This window comes from Phalangium opilio, unplaced genomic scaffold (assembly GCF_054372755.1).
Source record: "Phalangium opilio isolate 3A_F unplaced genomic scaffold, DU_Popi_V2 ptg000329l_1, whole genome shotgun sequence".
NCBI classification, from domain to species: Eukaryota; Metazoa; Arthropoda; class Arachnida; order Opiliones; family Phalangiidae; genus Phalangium; species Phalangium opilio.
Window position 1 is genome coordinate 3,621,784 of NW_028324226.1, and position 18,400 is coordinate 3,640,183.

Below are 18,400 nucleotides of genomic sequence, written 5' to 3' on the forward strand. Positions count from 1 at the left end.
TGGTACAAAACAAATCGATATGATATCGGTATCGATGACCGTTATGGCGCTTAAACCGATATATCGTTTCGAGCTTAAATTACCGATTTTTACTGATTAAGCGGTTCGGGGTTAAGTTACCGATTTATCGGTAAAAAACTGTTAATAATTGTTAAAAACGGTTAATAATTGATAAAAGTTGGTTTATAATTGCAAAATCGGTTAATAATCGGTCGATATTGATTTCATTTAAATAATCCGTTTAAAATTGGTATCGGTTCCAGTAAAACATCTATATCGGTTAATTTGCGACATCGGCCAGCACTAAATTGTATTTCACTTCAGTTCATAAGATATTTTCCATAAGTTTTATTGGAGGGCTCTAGTGGTGGCGTGGCGTAGGTGAAACTCCTGTCAAAGGCTAAACAGCATTGTTCTCGAATTCGGTATAGCTGTAGCATTAGAAAATGTAGAAAGTGCGACCATGTTTATGGATCATATTTTACAAACTTAAAATCACAGCAGCCACAAGAAAATTACGTCTCAAGGTTAAGTTTACACTATTATTATTAGAAAGTTTATTTATGCTATATTTCATTTTGAAATCTCTTCAAGAATGGAAAATTTGTTTACTGTCTTTTGTCCTTGAAAATTCTTACTTTTAAGCCGATGTTAATGTTGACTACAAAGTAGCCAACTCGTTTGGCAATCCATGCGTGACTATTTTAGAAAGTTCCAGCTAAATCTAATTACTAATTGCTTCCCCCGTTTATGGTTTTTTAGACGCTAACGAGTGACTTATATAACCAAATTGGAGGAAAAATTGTTTTGATACTTGAAGTGAAAGTTTAAATTTTAAATCACATTGGTAACTTATATAACTAAACTAGCTGTTACCCTCGGCGTCGCTCGCGTGTAATAAGAACTTCCATTAAAATGATATAAAGAATGGGTAGATGGCTAATATTTTTGCAGCACCCTAGGAGCGAAGGCACTCGGCGTTGCCCGTCAGCCCATCGGGACATTTTTTATTACTTTTCACGCGGACATTATTCCATAAAGAAGGGGTTTTAAATTTCTGGCCGCCATTTAAAAAGATGTCAACAAATTTAACCCGAAAGACCATTTAGCCCGTCTATAGGTTAAAGGAAACCAGTGTACTAAATATTTGCAAAATCGGTTGAAACGCCCGGACTTTGTTGCATAGAGAAGATTTTTTACATTTCTGGGCGCCATTTATTAAGATGGTGGCGGATCGGAAAAAATCTTTCTTAGTACGCGCCTACTACTTATGAGTAACGTTCCTGATAATTTTCAGACTTCTAGGGCAAGCGGTTCGGGCTGGGCCTTGACTATCAGTCAGTCTGTCAGTCAGGACTTAGATTGGAGGAAAACTGTTGTGATACTGTTAGTGAAAGTTTAAATATTAAATCACATATTGGCAACTTAAAATACTTATCTACCAAAACATATCAGGGTCGATACAGTACCTGTAAATCCTACACAAGTTAGGGTGAAAAATTGGTGGGAAGCGTGAGGGAATTTAAAATTGTCAGAAAGGTCAGAAAATTTCATATAGGCTTGAAGGAGAGAGGCATGGAATTGAAACCTATAACGTTTCAGTCTGTACCCCTATACCTACGGCAACTAAGGCCTCCCAGCATTCTCAGCGTTTCACTAGGTTCGTAGGGTAAGGAAACATGATCGCTGATGCCCCCTGTGTCTTAAAGAAAGAAGGCTAGAAGCTAGTTATCTTACAAATACAATGGCACTACGCGGCAGCACTTAACAATGGTATACCGAAGGGTAGGGTCGTGCGCGTGTTATACTGCCAGGGGACTTTCATTGCTGCATGTCGCCCATCATCATTGCCACTCCATCTTACCTCTTGTATCCCTGGTCACACAGCCCTATTTTCTTATTAGCTAGCTTAAACCCGTTCTTGCATGAACTCATATGTTTAAAAGTTCATTGTATTTATGTTTAAACATAAATACATTCTGATTTTTCTACAAATAAATTTGGAAAAATTTATCAGTGAAAGTGACTTATAAAGGGAAATCCTGGATAAGTCATTGATTTTTGAAACGACTTTGGTGTTTTTTGTTTTGAAAAAGTTGAGAAACTATGGACCAATTTAATTATGAAAAATTAGTGACTTCTAAATACTGTATAATTAGATATTTCTTTATAAGTGAATTCGAGTGTAATTGGTCGCGAATGCCCTTGAAATACTGTTTACGTGGAAAGTAGCTTTGTTTATACCTTTGGGGATTTTACAGGCACGAGGGGCTAATCACTCTCAGATTCCATGTGCAATTATCAGAGTTTTACATCACGCGTTATTATAAATTTAGCATTGTAAAGGGTATGACTTTTAAAGATTAAACCTTATCCCTTTAGTACAGTCAAAGGTACACATTTTACGCTGAGTGACTGGCCCCTTGAATTTAATCAATTTATCATATCAATTTAATTGGTTCCACTTGGCACGGATTAACATGACTAAAATGAAAAACATTAAACGCGTTCTGTCACGCCTAGATCAGCCAGCCAGTTAGAGCGTAAAACCGGTCGGTTTTAGAATCCATCAAGTTTAATAACAAAAACAACCGCTCCGCCCACTTATTTTAGATATACTTATTAAACCTACAAATAATAAAAGACAGGAATATATGGATAGTAGCACTTAAGAATGGCCATCAAGGGTGAATCGTTTCATCTTAAGGTCTTAAGGAACGCGTAATGGATTGGGCTTCGTACCTTTAGTACCTTTACCATTTTACTTTCTCTTTCATGTGTCAGCCAGCCAATCAGAAGCTTTTAAATTATCCCGTACTCAAGCATGACGCGTCTGCCAGAGATTTAAGGGAACGTAAAGAAAGCATATGCGGGTAGGTAAAAATAATTTGAAATACGTCAGAGGCACGTGACCGAGGAAAGGCGTGTTTCAAAGAAACTTAGTTATTTTTTGTTCCGAAAACTAGCACTTCATGGAATTGGCGCAGCAAACTCTAGTACCACTCCACACGGAGTTTTTGGATCTTGGGGTCACGTGGTACTACCTCTGACGTATTTGAAATAATTTTTACCCCCTTCCCCTCGCCGATGCAACTTTACAGTCTCTTTAAAACCCACCGTTAAGCGTTCCATATCTTTTATTATAGTTATGAGATCCCAAAACTGGCATTCGCCATTCTTAATTGCTACTATAAATTCCTGTAATATATCGTGTATTTTTGTTTTAAATTCAAACGTAATTCAAAACACAAGAGACCAGAAGCCCATAAAATAAAGTATTACTCCTCAATTTATGGCAATAAACCTGTTAGTTTTACCAGGGATAGATTTAATTTTAGAAGTAGGAATGGAGAACGGTTAGTATTTACTTCAGTCCGACTCATAGCCCACGATAGAGCCCTCCCTCCAACACGTAACGAAAAGTTTAAATTGTCTTATTGGTTCACTTAAACTACGTTATAATGAAGTTGCTGACGGGGACGGCCTAAAATGCGTAATTCCATTTTACCTCGGTCGCTATGACCCGCCTCTTCTTTCATACCCCTCCGTCCCGTGGAAGGGGGTCCGGTACTTTGACGCGTGCCCTCATTACTCTGTTCTCCATTCCTACTTCTAAAATTAAATCTATCCCTGGTTTTACCTTCTTTTCAAACTCAAATTGAATCATTTGTTTATACATACGATTGGCAAAGAAATTCAAATTCCATTATCTAGAATTTAAACAAATAAATAACAAGTTATTATTTCTTATTTCAAGTTCTAGTTCTCAATTTTTCTTTATACATAGATTATAAACGTTTTACAGAATTCTACGGAATAAAATATACATTAAAATGTGCACTAAGAAGGCGTTGTCTATACAATTAGTATAATAAATAGCAATATACAGGGTGTTTCTGATAAGTCTGCCATAAATTAAGGGGGATGTTCTTCGGGAAATCTATTTTGAGTCGAAAATATGATATAATTTCTATGATATTTTACCGTCCGGGCCACTGCTTTCGAGTTAAATTTGGAGGATTTTACGGATGACCCCTTAGATTTAATTAAGAAACTGAAAGGCAATTATTTCTAATTTAATTAAGGGGTCATTCCTAAAACCCTCCAATCTTAACTCGAAAACAGTGGCCCAGAAGGCAAAATAGAGATAGAAGTTACATTTTCGACTCAAAATCGTACAACCAAAGAACATTTATACCAGGCTTATCAGAAACACCCTGTATACGCAAATTAAATTTAAGGTGCTTGTCATATCCGTGATAAATTGCTTACTATTTATAAGATAAGGTATAAAAATAAAACAATTCTGTCTTAAATAAAAGAAAGATTTAATGCCCTTAAACCCGCACCATTTAAAAAAACCAAATTAAATGAAAAGACACTGAAAACTCGCACCATTTTAAAAACAGAATTAAATAAAAGACACTGAAAATTCGCACCTTATTAAAATCGTTATTGCTTTTTCGCTCTGAGAAAAATCAATTAAGTATAGTTTTCTGTCGAAATTTTACGCTGAAATGGGCGCGCGCTTTATTCATGACTGATTTTCCCCATTTTCTTCGGCTTAAATCGAGATTAGGCTTAGCTAGGCTTGGGAAACCGGAACGTTTTCACAGTGACACTTGACACTTTTTTCTTAAGACCTTTTTGAAAAATATGTTTTTTGCTTCCTGGTTTTATACTATTTTTATTTTTATTTTTCCCCCATCTAAAGTTTTGAACTAAGCCTTAATAACTTTCGAGTAACCTTTTCGAAAAACGTAGGGATCAATACGGGTAAAGGGGCTCTCATCAGAAATAGATTAATTCAAAGTCAATGGCGTTTTGCAGTATCGCCTGCTTGATATGTTCTGTTAACTTCAAATTACTCAACTTTCCATCTAACCCTTGAGTCTTTCGGAATACTGGAAACTTTCTAGGAAAATTGGCCGTCTCTCAAAGATCTTATAACTGTATGCCTATATAGGGTGTTTCTGATAAGTCTGCCATAAATTAAGGGGGATGTTCATTGGGCGTTTTTGAGTCGAAAATGTAACTGCTATGACATTTTGCTGTCTTTGCCATTGTTTTCAAGTTAAGATTGGATGGTCTATTGACATTTTGTCGTCGGGGCTGGGCCACTGTTTTCAAGTTAAGATAAGAGTGATTTACGGCTGACCCCTTAAGTTTAATTAAAAAACTGAAAGACGATGATTTCTAATTTAATTAAGGGGTCATCCCTAAAATACTCAAATCATAACTCGAAAACAGTGGACCGGACGGCAAAATGGCATAGAAATTACATTTTCGACTCAAAATCGTTCGTCCAAAGAACATCCCCCTTGATTTATGGCAGACTTATCAGAAACAGCTTGTCTAGTTGTAACACTATCTCGCAGGGTTGTTAAGGATTTATTACTTTTTTTCTATTTCCTTTCCGTCCATTAGGACTGTAGTTGCAATGATCCTTGTATGGTTTGGTCTTGATGTATATGCTATTTCGTTTTTAGTATCGCCACGATTTTTGGTAAGTATAACCAAGAAGCGATATCTAGTTTACTAGGGAGAAGGTATAAGATGCCTAAGTATTCGCGCGCCATAGTCCCAGTCCCCCTTTCAAAATACAAGGGGGGACGTAAAAGGAAACCGGGGCTATTTCGCCTCTCCTCAATCGGAAAATACGTAATTTTCGTCATTCGCGTCGCGCTGACATGAGTTTTCAAGAACCAATGAGATGCTGTTTGTAATTTAGAGGCGGGGATTAACTCCGGACCTATACGTTTGGACTGGAGATAAAGCTGCAAATGTGGCAAATTTATTTATACCTTCTCCCTAATAAATTGGATATCACTTCTTGGTATAACCAAAGGGTAGGCCCCCTATATTTCGTTGGGTAAAGAGCATTATTTATAAATATTAGAGCATGGTTTTTCTATCCCGGAATGCCTTACAGCGAAGAATAGAATCATTTCTGTGTGCGGTTCAGTAGATAGGATTATAATTGTAGACATTAATATTAGTAAACAATCATAAGTAATTAAGCCCTTAAAACCAATACGTCAGTGTATTATAAGACTGTTTATATGTTATGTTGACCTTCAACCCTTGATTCGGCGCATTTGTTGTTTAATTTTGGAGGAGGGATGTTTATACTGGAGTAGAAATCATACTCTTTAGCGATAACACGGGAGGGCGCTTCCCATGCAAGGCCGCCGTAAAATTTACCCATAGTACCCCGGTTTTAGGTAGCGCATAAGCTTTAGGTGACACCTAGTGATAGCACAAAGAATTGCTATTTACACGTGTATGGCTAAGCTAGTAAAAATGTTTTCACCGAGAGTTGAAGGGCTGCACTCAATAACGCCCAACCTTTAAAAGAGCATGCTGGGATTTTTAAACAGCCAAGGATAACCCCCAACTATGCTACTCCAGTATCAAACTTCAATCCTCCAAGGTTTAATGCACCACGCGAATTATTTATTATAAACAAAATTCCGAGTTCTGACTCGACTACAATAGCCAAGTTTCGTAAATAATCTCAATATTTAAACAAAAGTTTCTGGCACTTTAGAGGAGGAGGAATCATGCAAAGACGCTTCGACTAAGACTGCATTTGCATTCCCCGTTTCGCTTGATTGGCTCCCCCTCTTTTCCTGCATTTTGAGTCTCCGACTAAAGTGTCTGGCGGATAAGTACTTGTTCTCAATGAGGGTCAATTGACGGGCGCGACTCAAAATCTCCTTGAGCATTTTCTCTTCTTCCCATTGGCGTCTTTGGCGATGAATGTATTTGATCATTAGGATGACGATGCTAAAAGCGTAGAACATTAGTACTACGATGATGTAAATCAAGGCTTGCTTCGATTCTTTCTTTTTGCGCAAAATAGCCGCTAATTTCTTCTCCTCCGATAGTCTCCTGTCATCGGGAGATAGCGCGGGTAACAACAGTTGATGCAACAGAGAATTGGAAGCGGACACTTTCTTTTCGCGCTGTTGGAGCGAATCGATGATGGCAGTTAAGTTGCGAAAACAGTCCAATTGCCTCGAGATAAAGGGGTTTTCCAAAAAGTCCGGTCTAGGTGCCGGAGCCGGGTCAGGCTGATTCAGTGGTGCCATCTCATATACGCTTGCAATGCTAGAGGAAATCGTCAATTAAATTCACGAAGTAGGGACTTACTATAGGGATAGGGTTTGGGTGTAGTAACAGTAGTATTGACTATTAAACGTATCATAAGTTTATAAGATATGTTCCATCCATAAGTATGACATTGCCTGTGCTTCGTAATGCTAGAGACTTACAGCTCGAGCTAGTTCGACAACGACACGCGAGAATTGACTACACTCGGTTAATTGCAGTCCATCTTCCTATTTTTCTGTACTAAGTCTTTGACAGTTCCTCTGCAGGTGTTGCTTTGACAATCTATGACCTACGTGACTTCATGACAAGCTCTCAGTGACAAACTTATGGAACATATCTTACGAACTTATGAAGATATTCATAGTTTACTCTAAAGGTCTTTTTTCTTTTTTGCCGTTCCCCCCATTGTTGCCATAGATAAAGTGATTGCAGAGATAAAGGCTAGCAGTTCAGTTTGAATCGGTACTTGATTAACTTGACTGATCTTAAGTTTAATCTGAGGGAGGAGAACTTTTCTGTAGCCCCTTTAGTGGAAATTATCTATAGTCTTCAATTTCTCTGATATTAGAGGGCCATATAGTTCAAATACCAAGATTAATAACGAAAAGTCAAGTCTTCCACGTGTCCAATATGATATTCATGACTAAATGTCTAACTTACTCTATTTCTGTTATTTCTATTTGTCTAAATTTTGCTAATATCAAAATTTTGATAAATCTTTTCATGAATAGTTTAAAAACTGTGGAGCTAAATGATCTTTTCATGAATAGTTTTAAAACTGTGGAGCTAAATGATCTTTTCATGAATAGTTTAAAAACTGTGGGGCTAAATGATCTTTTCATGAATAGTTTAAAAACTGTGGAGCTAAATGATCTTTTTATATATACCCCTTGAGTTATTGGTTTTTATTTGCAACAAATCTAATCAAAAGCTACACATAGTTTTGCAATAGTTGTAGCTATTAAATTAATTAAAAAACGAGCAATTAAATTTAAAAGATATTGACTGTGAAGTACTAATAATTTTCTGCTTCCAAAATTAAAGACTGCCCTTTAAAATATTTGAATTTAATTTTTCATACAAAGTTTCAATTGATTAAATGAAGACCTAAGGTATGATTAATTCAATTCAGGAAGAAGGATCTTCAAAACTTACCTTATTTGTTAAAAAAGTAAAATCACAGACGCAAAGTCACGTATACTTTCATATTTTTCCAATGTACTGAACCCGAGGCGAATTAATTCCCATGGACGTGAATTGAAATCATTGAATCTCACCCCAATGTACAACACAAAAGAATGTAACGGCGGTGTAGTGTAACATCGTTCCACGATTGTATCCCTTTCATCTATCCGTGTTGCGCTCTTTTACAGATGAAATATCGGGAGACTTCTGCTTGTTGTGCATCAGTTAATTCTTAGCGGACTCGCTCTGGATCTCCTCCCATCTTTTCCCGCGTCATTTTCTCAATCACCAATAGGCGTTCGAGCTACGTAGCTTCTACTCGAGGTGTTTCTTTCCCGCCTAACTTCAGACCAGTTTCAGAAGGCAATTGAGTGAAGTTTAAAACCCTCTTAACAAGCCCATCTCTCTCTCTCTCTCACTCTCTCTCTGTGCTATGGAACTTAGCATTATGATTTTTATTAGAAATAGGATATAAAGTATGATCCGAAGTATATAGTAGTTCTCTTCGAGAGAAGTGTATACCTACCGCAGAGCCAGGTTTTTGTAACATGATTCTTCCCAACATAATTTTACATTTATTATAGCAAGGTTACTAAACCGAATCATATACGCGATAAATAGTTCCCTCATCATTACTCTATTAGCGCTGCTTAACTATTTGCGAAGGCGCATGCGCTTGGGGATTTTTGTGCCACGTCAAGACAATCAAGGTTTGTGGGTTGATTGCTGAGGATTTAGTACCAAACAGTTATAAAATTCACCGGTTCAGGGTGCGATGCCCATCTGAAGTTTGATGAGCGGGAGAGCAAACAAAAAGGTGCATGAGCCTGGGAAGAATCATGTTACATAACTAAAGTATCAAGAGGATCTTTTTTACAACCTGTGGAAAGGATAATGCCGCGTTTACACGAGAGACTTTGAAACCTTTTTCAACCGTTTTGGAGAAGGTAAAAAAATTACATTTTCCTGATAGAAGTATAGATATTTTTCAAAAATAATGCAATTACTAGTCTTTAAAATGGAGTAGGCCTTTCCAAATCATTTCAAAACAGTTCAAAGTGTCTCGTGAAAACACGGCTTAATTGTATTATTTTTTATAGAAATAAAAGATAAAACCATAATCTGCAATTTTCCATCACATCATGATTGCCTTTACGCGCAACTATTTACTTCAATTAATGAACTTCTGACGTATCCTTTCTTATATATTAACGCTTATAGAATTGAAGACACTGTTGTTAATTTTAAATTTGCATAGAATCTAGGGAAAGCGTACCCGAACCTCTATTGTTATTCCTATTTCAACAAAAGGGGGATTAATTTTGTGTCTTTTGATTAGCCGGCGTTGGTTCCATACAATACGGAACTTTGATTAACAAACAAACGTAGACACCCCTTACGCAAAAGCGATTCGTTATAGGCTCGGATACAAAGAGACTTAATTACTTGTCAAAACGTTAAGCTCTGCATAAATTAGAAAAAGAAATGAAAAAGAAAAACCAATTTGGAATTAAAAGAGAGACCGGAAAGAATGTCAAAATTGCTTACACATAAATAAGTAATTAATATTACATTTTCTTCGTTAGTTCAATGAATCTTATCGTCTTTGTTAACATACGTAGAATAAATCAACTATACTAACTTTTGTTTGGAAGCCCAACTTTCAGGGGTAAACCTCTAATGTATTTTCTATGGGCCCCTGTAAATCATTTCCCCGCATTACACCGGAGTATTAAGTTTTCAAAATTTCAATCTAATTATTTTTGCATGTCCCATGGTAAATATGCTTAGAAACTTATTATAATTTTAATTTTATAGTCCTTATATACTCCATGAGCAGCTTGGATGCGCGAAATTCTCTTGATTATGAAAATCTTTACTCTCTTTGAAACACATTTAAAATTGGTTGTCTGGGTTATTTCATTATCCCTTTAAACCTTGAAATACCTTTCCAAGTTCAACTCCACTGTGGTTTGATAATTAGAAAGGAAGAGTTATTGTGTATTGACTATATTATAGAAATTGCATTAGTCTTAGAAAATTTGTTTTCCATTTAAACTTGTTATTCTAATTAGTCCTATACAGAATACATTTCTGTTATCTCTGTTGACGTTTCATTCGTTCGTAAACAAATCCTTGTATAAACTTCAAAGTTAAATTTATGTGAATTATTCCTCTTGTGTTTTCCAGTTGATAAGATACGAGCAAAGACAAATATGGATAACGCAAAGGGTAATGCACAGTATGATGTTTACAACCAGAAGGAGATAATAGAAGAAGGATGACACTCTGTATCCTCTTAATACTTTAGTTATGTAACGTGATTCTTCCCAGGTTCGTGCACATTTTTGTTTGCTCTCCTGCTCATCAAACTTCAGATGGGCATCGCACTGTGCTAGGGTGAATTCTATAACTGTTTGGTACTAAATCCTCAGCAATCAACCCATAAAAACCTTGATTGTCTTGACGTGGGACAAAAACCAGAAAGCGCTCCTTGGAAAATAGTTAAGCACTAATTGAGTAATAATGAGGGAACTATTTATCGCGTATGTGATTCGGTTTAGTAACCTTGCTCCAAATGTAAAATGATGTTGGGAAGAATCATGTTACAATTTCCCAGGTTCTTTGAGGTGCACTTTTCTGGAAGAGAAGTATTATATACTTCTGATACAACGCAAAGGCTCTTGCTTCTTTGGATGGCCAATATGGACAGATATTGTAATAGAAATACTTTAATCCCACGTGAAAAACCAGTACCACTTTCATAAAGATTTGATCAGAAAATAACATAATAGAATTTAAATTTCTGTGGATGACGTGGGCCTAATTCCAAAATTCAATTTTTAAATATTTCAAGTCAAAACCCCTGAGGTAAAATCAACATAACTTCAGAACCTTTTACTCTGAACTATTTATAAAACCCCATCGATTTTAAGTCATTTTCAGGCCTTTTTAAGAGTCTCTAAAACGCCAGTAAAAATAAAAATGAGCCTAAACTTACCACCAGTGCATGCTTCGTTCTCATTAGCGATTTTCTCCCTTCTTGTCAAACTATATTTGAAACGCGGTGAATTAATCCAATCAGCTATGGTCTAACTTAAAGGTTAAATCCGCGATCAAAACCTTTATACGTCAAAAATTATTATAGACTGATAGGCCTGTCATAAATTAAAGGGTGTGTTCTTAGGGTCTAACCAGAAGTAAGATGAGACTAGAAGTACCGAGGTAAACAAATTCTTCGCTAGGCGAAAGTGAATATTCTTGATAACACACCAACGGTTGGCCCTCTGGTAGCGGTTTCTGAATTTTCCCTCCAAAACGTGAGACGCTCGCGGCCGTAGACGGCCGAACTAGATTCAAGAACCCGCGTCCGTGTTCCGCGGCTTTAGGTTGAGGGGAGGGGGTAGGAAATGTTTTTGGAACTCGACCAATTTTTTCTCTCTAGTTTTAGCGGCATAAAATCCTCAAATTTGTTCACTAGTGCCAGGATCTACTACCAATGCTAGAGCTCTTTACTTCTAGTCTCATCCTACTTCTGGTACTATTAAATGGGTAGAAGTGTGCATACGCTGGTAAAGTTAAGCTAATTACTCCCACATATGATATTACTATTTCCTTATTTTAGGGGCCAATCAATGTTTAGGAGTAACTAAAGCTTTGTAGACCCCATATTCTTTGCGACAGTTACCACTCAGTTTGACCCAAAGAACTTGTCACCCATTAATTTATGGCAGACTTATCAGAAACACCCTATATTTATTAAAAGATATTTAAGGTAATTAGAGTGAACCGTTAGCTTTTAAATGTAGGTGTGTTTTGTTTGTGTGTATTATTCCTTTAAGTTACTAACTCAATTTGGTTGGAAATTCTAGTTGGCCCCTTGGTCCCTTGATGTAAGTCAAACCTTTTTGTTCATTACAGGAGGAAGTTGTTAAGCTAATTGGGACCCATGGGAAAAGAGTTGATTGTAGAGAGAGAGGGAGTTCGAAAATTAAACTAGGAAAATATATTATAATGCGTATCAAATTGTGGATTGCCTAAATTATTCGAAGTTTAAACTAATTGTACCCCTTGAGATTGAATTTGGGATAATTAACATCGGGCCACATGATTTAAAGTGCTGAAAACTCGCATCACCAGCGGAAACCAAGGGTTTATTTTGTGGGTATGGTAGCTTTTAAGTTTATATTTTAAAAGGCTAATGAGGGAGAACCTCTCTAATTAATATAAGGCTCTGCAACCCTCTCCTAAACTAAACCCTCTTCAAATAATATATTTAAAACAAAGAAAGCTTTATTCGAATATTATTTCTTATCTTTATACATTTAAAGCTTTAAAGGTTAATTAGTACATCATTAAAAGTAATCCGAAGGTATTGTTGAACCAGGCTGAAAATAAGGCGATGGCCCTGGACAAATGTCCACTTTAAAAATTAGCTGGACCAGTTTGTTTTGGGGTCTACTGGACTTAATTAAAAATCTTCCAAGATTAGCCATTTTAAGTGACCACTACCAGTGTCCTGTTTTTTTTTAATTAATGTGCACGAGCTCTACTAGCCACATGTCCCGTTTAAAACAAATCCTTATTTTTAAGCCTGTATTGAACTGCTGATCTGAGCTTGAGGATTTCAGTTCAGTTTTAGACCAAAACCGATTTGAACCGAACGGTTGGAAATCTTTCATTTAATTTTCAACTATTGATACTTTTAAATACTTGAATATGTGAAAATTAACCCCTAATAATTTAATTTTCTTGTTAGAAAATAAATAATCTAAGCCTTTTTTGTCTATGAAGGGATTTCCACACTAAGCCTGTGGCTTATCGAAAAAATTGTGAAAATAATAATTTGGTTGCTTTTTAACTTTGCTTAATGATCCGGCTTCTTTATGGTACTGGGAAGTGGGAACAGTTTGTTTCAGTTAATGTTCTTGAATCTCCCCGTCATGATTGATCAGTCTTCCACCATGGCTCTCATCAACGGTTTGAATGTTCTTCATGAGCCTTTCCACACCATCATCAACGGCCAAATCGGCGAACTTTCCACCCATATCCTGTTTAAAAATAAATTTTTACATTAAAAACCGAAAGCGGAAAGTAAATCAGATTTAGAAATTACCGTGCGGACCCAGCCGGTACAAATGGCGACTGCCAATATTCCATGATCTCTTAGATTGCGTTGTTGCATGGCTGTGACGTAATTCAAGCCGTTCTTACTGAGTCGGTAGGAGTCAGCTTTCAAATAAGCGTTCAGTTCCACGTTTTCGAAAGTACCTAAAGTTGCGCTGATGTTAATTACAGCTGCTCTTCGACAACTGAGCGGGTCATCTGGTTTTTTGTTCGCAGCTTTTTTCAGTAGTGGGAATAGATTCTTGAAAGTTAATGGATAAAATTATCAATTACTCGTCATCATTACTTGTCAAACTCTATCAACTTACGTCCGTAATTACGATTGGAGCGACGGTGTTGATTTCTAGATGTTGTATGTACAATTTGGCGGGTGTTCCGATAAATTTATGGTGTTTGTTATAGCCTGCATTATTGATTAGTAAAGTTAGACCCTCATCTCCCAAAACCTCAGTAGCGTAAGCAGCTGCGGCTTTGATGTCGTCTTCGTTAGTTACCTCTGTAAATTAAGAAAAAAGCGATGAGTGTCATCAAGTTTTCGAAATACGTCATTGCAGTCGTGGTGTAGGGGAACAGAACTAATACCGTAAATGCATAAGATATGTTACCTAAGTATGACTGTACTTCGTAATGCTAGAGACTTACTAAGAGAACGACGAGAGAATTGACTACACGCGGTTTTTGCAGGACTTCCATCTTCCAATTTAGTCTGTACTACGCCTTTGACAGCGCCTCACCAGGCGTCGCTTTACCTCGAATCTATGACCTACCTCACTCACTTCGTGACAAGCTCTCAATAACCAGTGACAAACTTATGGAGCATATCTTATAAACTTATGCTAAATAAACGCGCTTTACGGCTTTTGAGATTCATCTTGCCGCCATCTTTAAAAATGGCAGCCCAAAAAGGTACCAAACCGTCCTGACTGTTTCTAATATTTATACCCACCAAGCCCGTGACGACATTAAATTTCAACTTACCCAACTTTACCAGATGAACCGCGGTGTTTTTGCTACTTTCCTTAAGTTCTTTAAGTTCCTGTTTTGTTTAAATTAGGTTAAGGACTTAATAAGTCATAATTATAACGAGTATAAAATATAACTTTAATTAACTACCTGTGCCTTTTCTGGGTCTCTGCATCCCGCAATGATTACTCGGGGTGGATTAGGTAACTCTATGAACTGTCTGACCAATTCCAAACCGATACCCCTGTTGCTACCAGTAATGAAAACACTCTCAATGCTGTCTGCCATGATTGCGCTTGTGTTTAAGATTGAACGACTGACTACACTAACAGGTTTGTCACGTTATATATAGATTAGAATTATATAAACTTCCTTACATAAAGTAGCCGTTATCTAATCTCTAGATTTTTTGTGCCACGTATGTGTTATTGTTCAATTTGGTTATATCAGAAGTGAGATGAGACTAGAAGTACTGAGCTAATCAAATTCTTCACTCGGCGAAAGTGAATATTCTTGATAACACACCAACGGTTGGCCCTCTGGTAGCGGTTTCTGAATTTCCCCTCCAAAACGTGAGACGCTCGCGGCGGAAGACGGCCGAACTAGATTCAAGCACCCGCGTCCGTGTTTCGCCGCTTTAGGTTAAGGGGAAGGGGGTAAGAAATTTTTTTGGAACTCGACCAATTTTATTCTCTCTAGCGTAGGCGCGATTGAAGCGGCGTAAAATCCTCAAATTTGTTCACTAATGCCAGGATCTATTACCAATGCTAGAGCCCTTCACTTCTAGTCTCATCTCACTTCTGGTTATATAAACACATATAATCAAATTTAGAAAGAAGAATAGGGGCGAGGCAAATTCATATTCGTTATATGCGGAATGAGTTAATAGAGTTAAAAATTAAATCTATGAATTATACCTGCTTCTTATCGGAATATCTGCCAAGATACAAACAGTAATTGCAGCTCCCTCAACTTGGCTATTTTGAAAAGTCCTAATTATTCAATTCCACGATTATTTACTTGATAAAGGGTCAAGTTATAAAAATAATTCTCGATTACACCACGTTAGTTTACTCCCTAAGGATTCTACGAAACGTTCTTTCGCGAATATATGAAATACTAACTAAATAACGCGAGGTTTTCAGAAGTTGAATCTTCTTTCAAGGACAGAGTTGGCTAGACGTAGTCTGTACTAAATAAGCAAATAATGATTTAGCCTTGAGTATTTAATCTCAAAGCGTGATAGCGTAGAGTATGTGTTATATGTAGTCTGAGTTAGAATTAAACTACTTAACAGGAAGTGTAGGTATACAGCAAAATTTAATAATTACAGCTTACATAAGTAGTAAACTATTATATAATATTCCCTTTTTTCTAAATTAATACCTAGAGTAGACAAAAGGATTATTTTGTATCCCAATAAAAGATGTAGCCTAATCTTATCTTATATTGAGGCCTGAAATATAATTTGAATTGTTTTATATAATAAGCAATGTTCAATGTCACACACTCCTATAGTCTGATAGCATTAGTACCATAATTACCCCTTTAATAGTTAGCTGAAATATTTGGATATGTCAAGGCCAAGTGAATATATCCCTTTCACACCTTGATGGCATGTACTAAACTTCCTTGTGTTAAATTTCAGTCAACATTATGTGTAGAGGCAGGAATGCATACAGCTAATAGGAATTATTGTGTAGCCATTTTCTCAACGTATCTAGGCGAATAGACCATTTCGATGTAACTAAAAGGGAAAAACACGTTTGTAAAACTTAGCCTTCCATCTCGCTTTTTGGCGCCTACGCTGTAGTCTTTTTGTATCTTGAGAGTGCGCAGACGACAATGTTTCAACCCCTTGTACGTCCCGATACTGAGGGTTGCCTACCCCCATTTTTAAGTCGAAAAGGTCTATTTTGTGGGAAAAGCTAGACTAATCATTATGTATGACGAATTTTATCTCACTGCGCGTTGCACCTTGCGTTCGCAACAGCCAATGAAATTACAGTTAGAAATACATCAGAATTATGACGCGTTACGGATAGTACTGAAGACCCGCACAGAAATTAACATGGGATACATTTATGAGAGCGCAATGATTCCAATTAGCTGTATGTATTTCTGGTAGAGGCCCTAGAATAACTGGTTTTTCTGTAAGGATAGGTTCCCTTATACGGACGATACTAAATAGTCTTTAGGGAATTTCCCCAACAAGTTTTATTATTTCCACCCATTGAATTGAAAGAAATATTTTATAATTCGAAGAACATTTTTATTTAGTTTTAACATGATTTAATACATAAATGTGTATACAAAGCATAGTTTTAAATGGATTATTTATTACCACTCCAAAATCTCTCCTTGATTATTAACTAACCTTCCACCGTGACTTTCGTTCAAGCTATGAATGGTCTTTATGACCTTTTCGACCCCTTCGGTGATCCCTTGGTCCGCGTATTTTCCACCCATTTCGGTCTTTATCCATCCAGGGCAGATAGCGACCACGAGTATGTCGCTACCCTTTAGGTTGCGTTGAGTAATGGCTGTTACGTGATTGGCAGCATTCTATAATAGTATACAATTTATACAAGTTTCCCGTGCTGGTCAGTTAGTGATTGTTATTTTAATTATATTACCTTAGAAATCCTGTATGCATCCACCTTCAAGAAAGTGTTTTGGGAGACGTGACCGTACGTTCCAAGTTGGGCTGAGATAGTGATGACTGCGGCACGTTCAGGACTTAAAGGACCATCAGGTTGTTTGGCAGCAGCCTTCTTCAGCAGAGGCAAGAGGTTCTACAATTAAGGACCACAATCAAATAGTTGAGTTGGCCTTATAAATTTGACGCGATTACAACGTTGTGGGTCATCCCTAATTCAAACGTAGTACTGGACTGGCATAGTTTTATACCAGACGTTTATAGATAAAAACCAAATGTATGCTTCATTGAAGCTTGCTCGCGCCATGTAATATGAGAACCCCCTTTACCATCAGAACATTGTCGACCCCCTCAGCGTTTGATTACCTTCAGGACCGTAGCACAGGAAGCAAGTGTGAATAGGCGATACTAGCTCTAGTACCAAGAATTAACGTTTGGATTGACATCGTAGAGTACTACTTTCTATATAAACCTTTGACCTCAAAAACAGTTCATCTGTGATCGGTTGATTCGTGTAGGGGTTAAGAGAAGGGTCGTTTGTTTCTCACTTTACATGACGTCTACAGCCAAAGGCTGGGAACTGTGAACGAATGAACTTTTCATAATACTCACATCAGTCACTATGATTGGTGAGACGGCGTTTACTTGTAGATGGTCCATGTATGTTTTGGCCGGAGCTCCAGGAATTGGATGGAAACCCTGGTTAATTCCAGCATTGTTAATCAACATGGTCAAGCCATCGTCCCCCAATACCTCCGTGGCGAACGCAGCCGCTGCTTTTATTTGTTCTTCATTGGTAACATCTGAAGAAGAAAAAAATCACAAGTATCTCGTATTATCTAAGCCTTTGAATAATCATTTTAGGTCTTAAACTCTATACCTAATTTGATTACGTGAAGAACCGTTTTGTTTGTGGTTTCCTTGAGTTGTTGAAGCTCCGGTGCCTTTTCGGGATCTCGGCATGTTGCGATAATTACTTTGGGTGGTGTTGGTAAGGCCAGAAACTGCTTAACAAGTTCAAGTCCGATTCCCCTGTTACTTCCTGTTATGAAAACGCTCTCGATTGGCATGATGAATGATTGAGTTACCGAGGTTACTTTCAAAGTGATTGAAAGAATGCTTTCAGAGGCGTTGTATGCAGAGATACTTCATTAATCTTATCTAACTCTTACCTAAATGTCTTTTTATATAACATACCCTTCTACATGTAAAATATAGCTTTCATTGTTTTTTGAAGTAGCAGTTTGCAAAGACTGTTTTTTTATTATGGGGGGTTTAAGGTACGTACTAATTCGCTTCAGCTCTCACTGCACTGCAAAGTGTTCATGACCAGAAGGATAAGATACTTCT

The 18,400-nt window shown here is 37.1% G+C and overlaps 1 protein-coding gene across 1 annotated transcript; it reads right to left on the reverse strand.

Moving 5' to 3' along the window:
- Positions 1-12,563: 12,563 nt before the first annotated feature.
- LOC149610364 (uncharacterized) lies at positions 12,564-18,212 on the reverse strand. The gene is made up of 9 exons (XM_089859536.1): positions 17,931-18,212; positions 17,663-17,853; positions 17,028-17,186; positions 16,769-16,956; positions 14,542-14,716; positions 14,407-14,464; positions 13,737-13,924; positions 13,418-13,669; positions 12,564-13,352 (listed from the first exon to the last, which is right to left on the reverse strand). The coding sequence occupies exons 1-9, from the start codon at positions 18,118-18,120 to the stop codon at positions 13,221-13,223; spliced, it is 1,533 nt and encodes a 510-aa protein (XP_089715662.1). The 5' UTR covers positions 18,121-18,212; the 3' UTR covers positions 12,564-13,220.
- Positions 18,213-18,400: the final 188 nt, after the last annotated feature.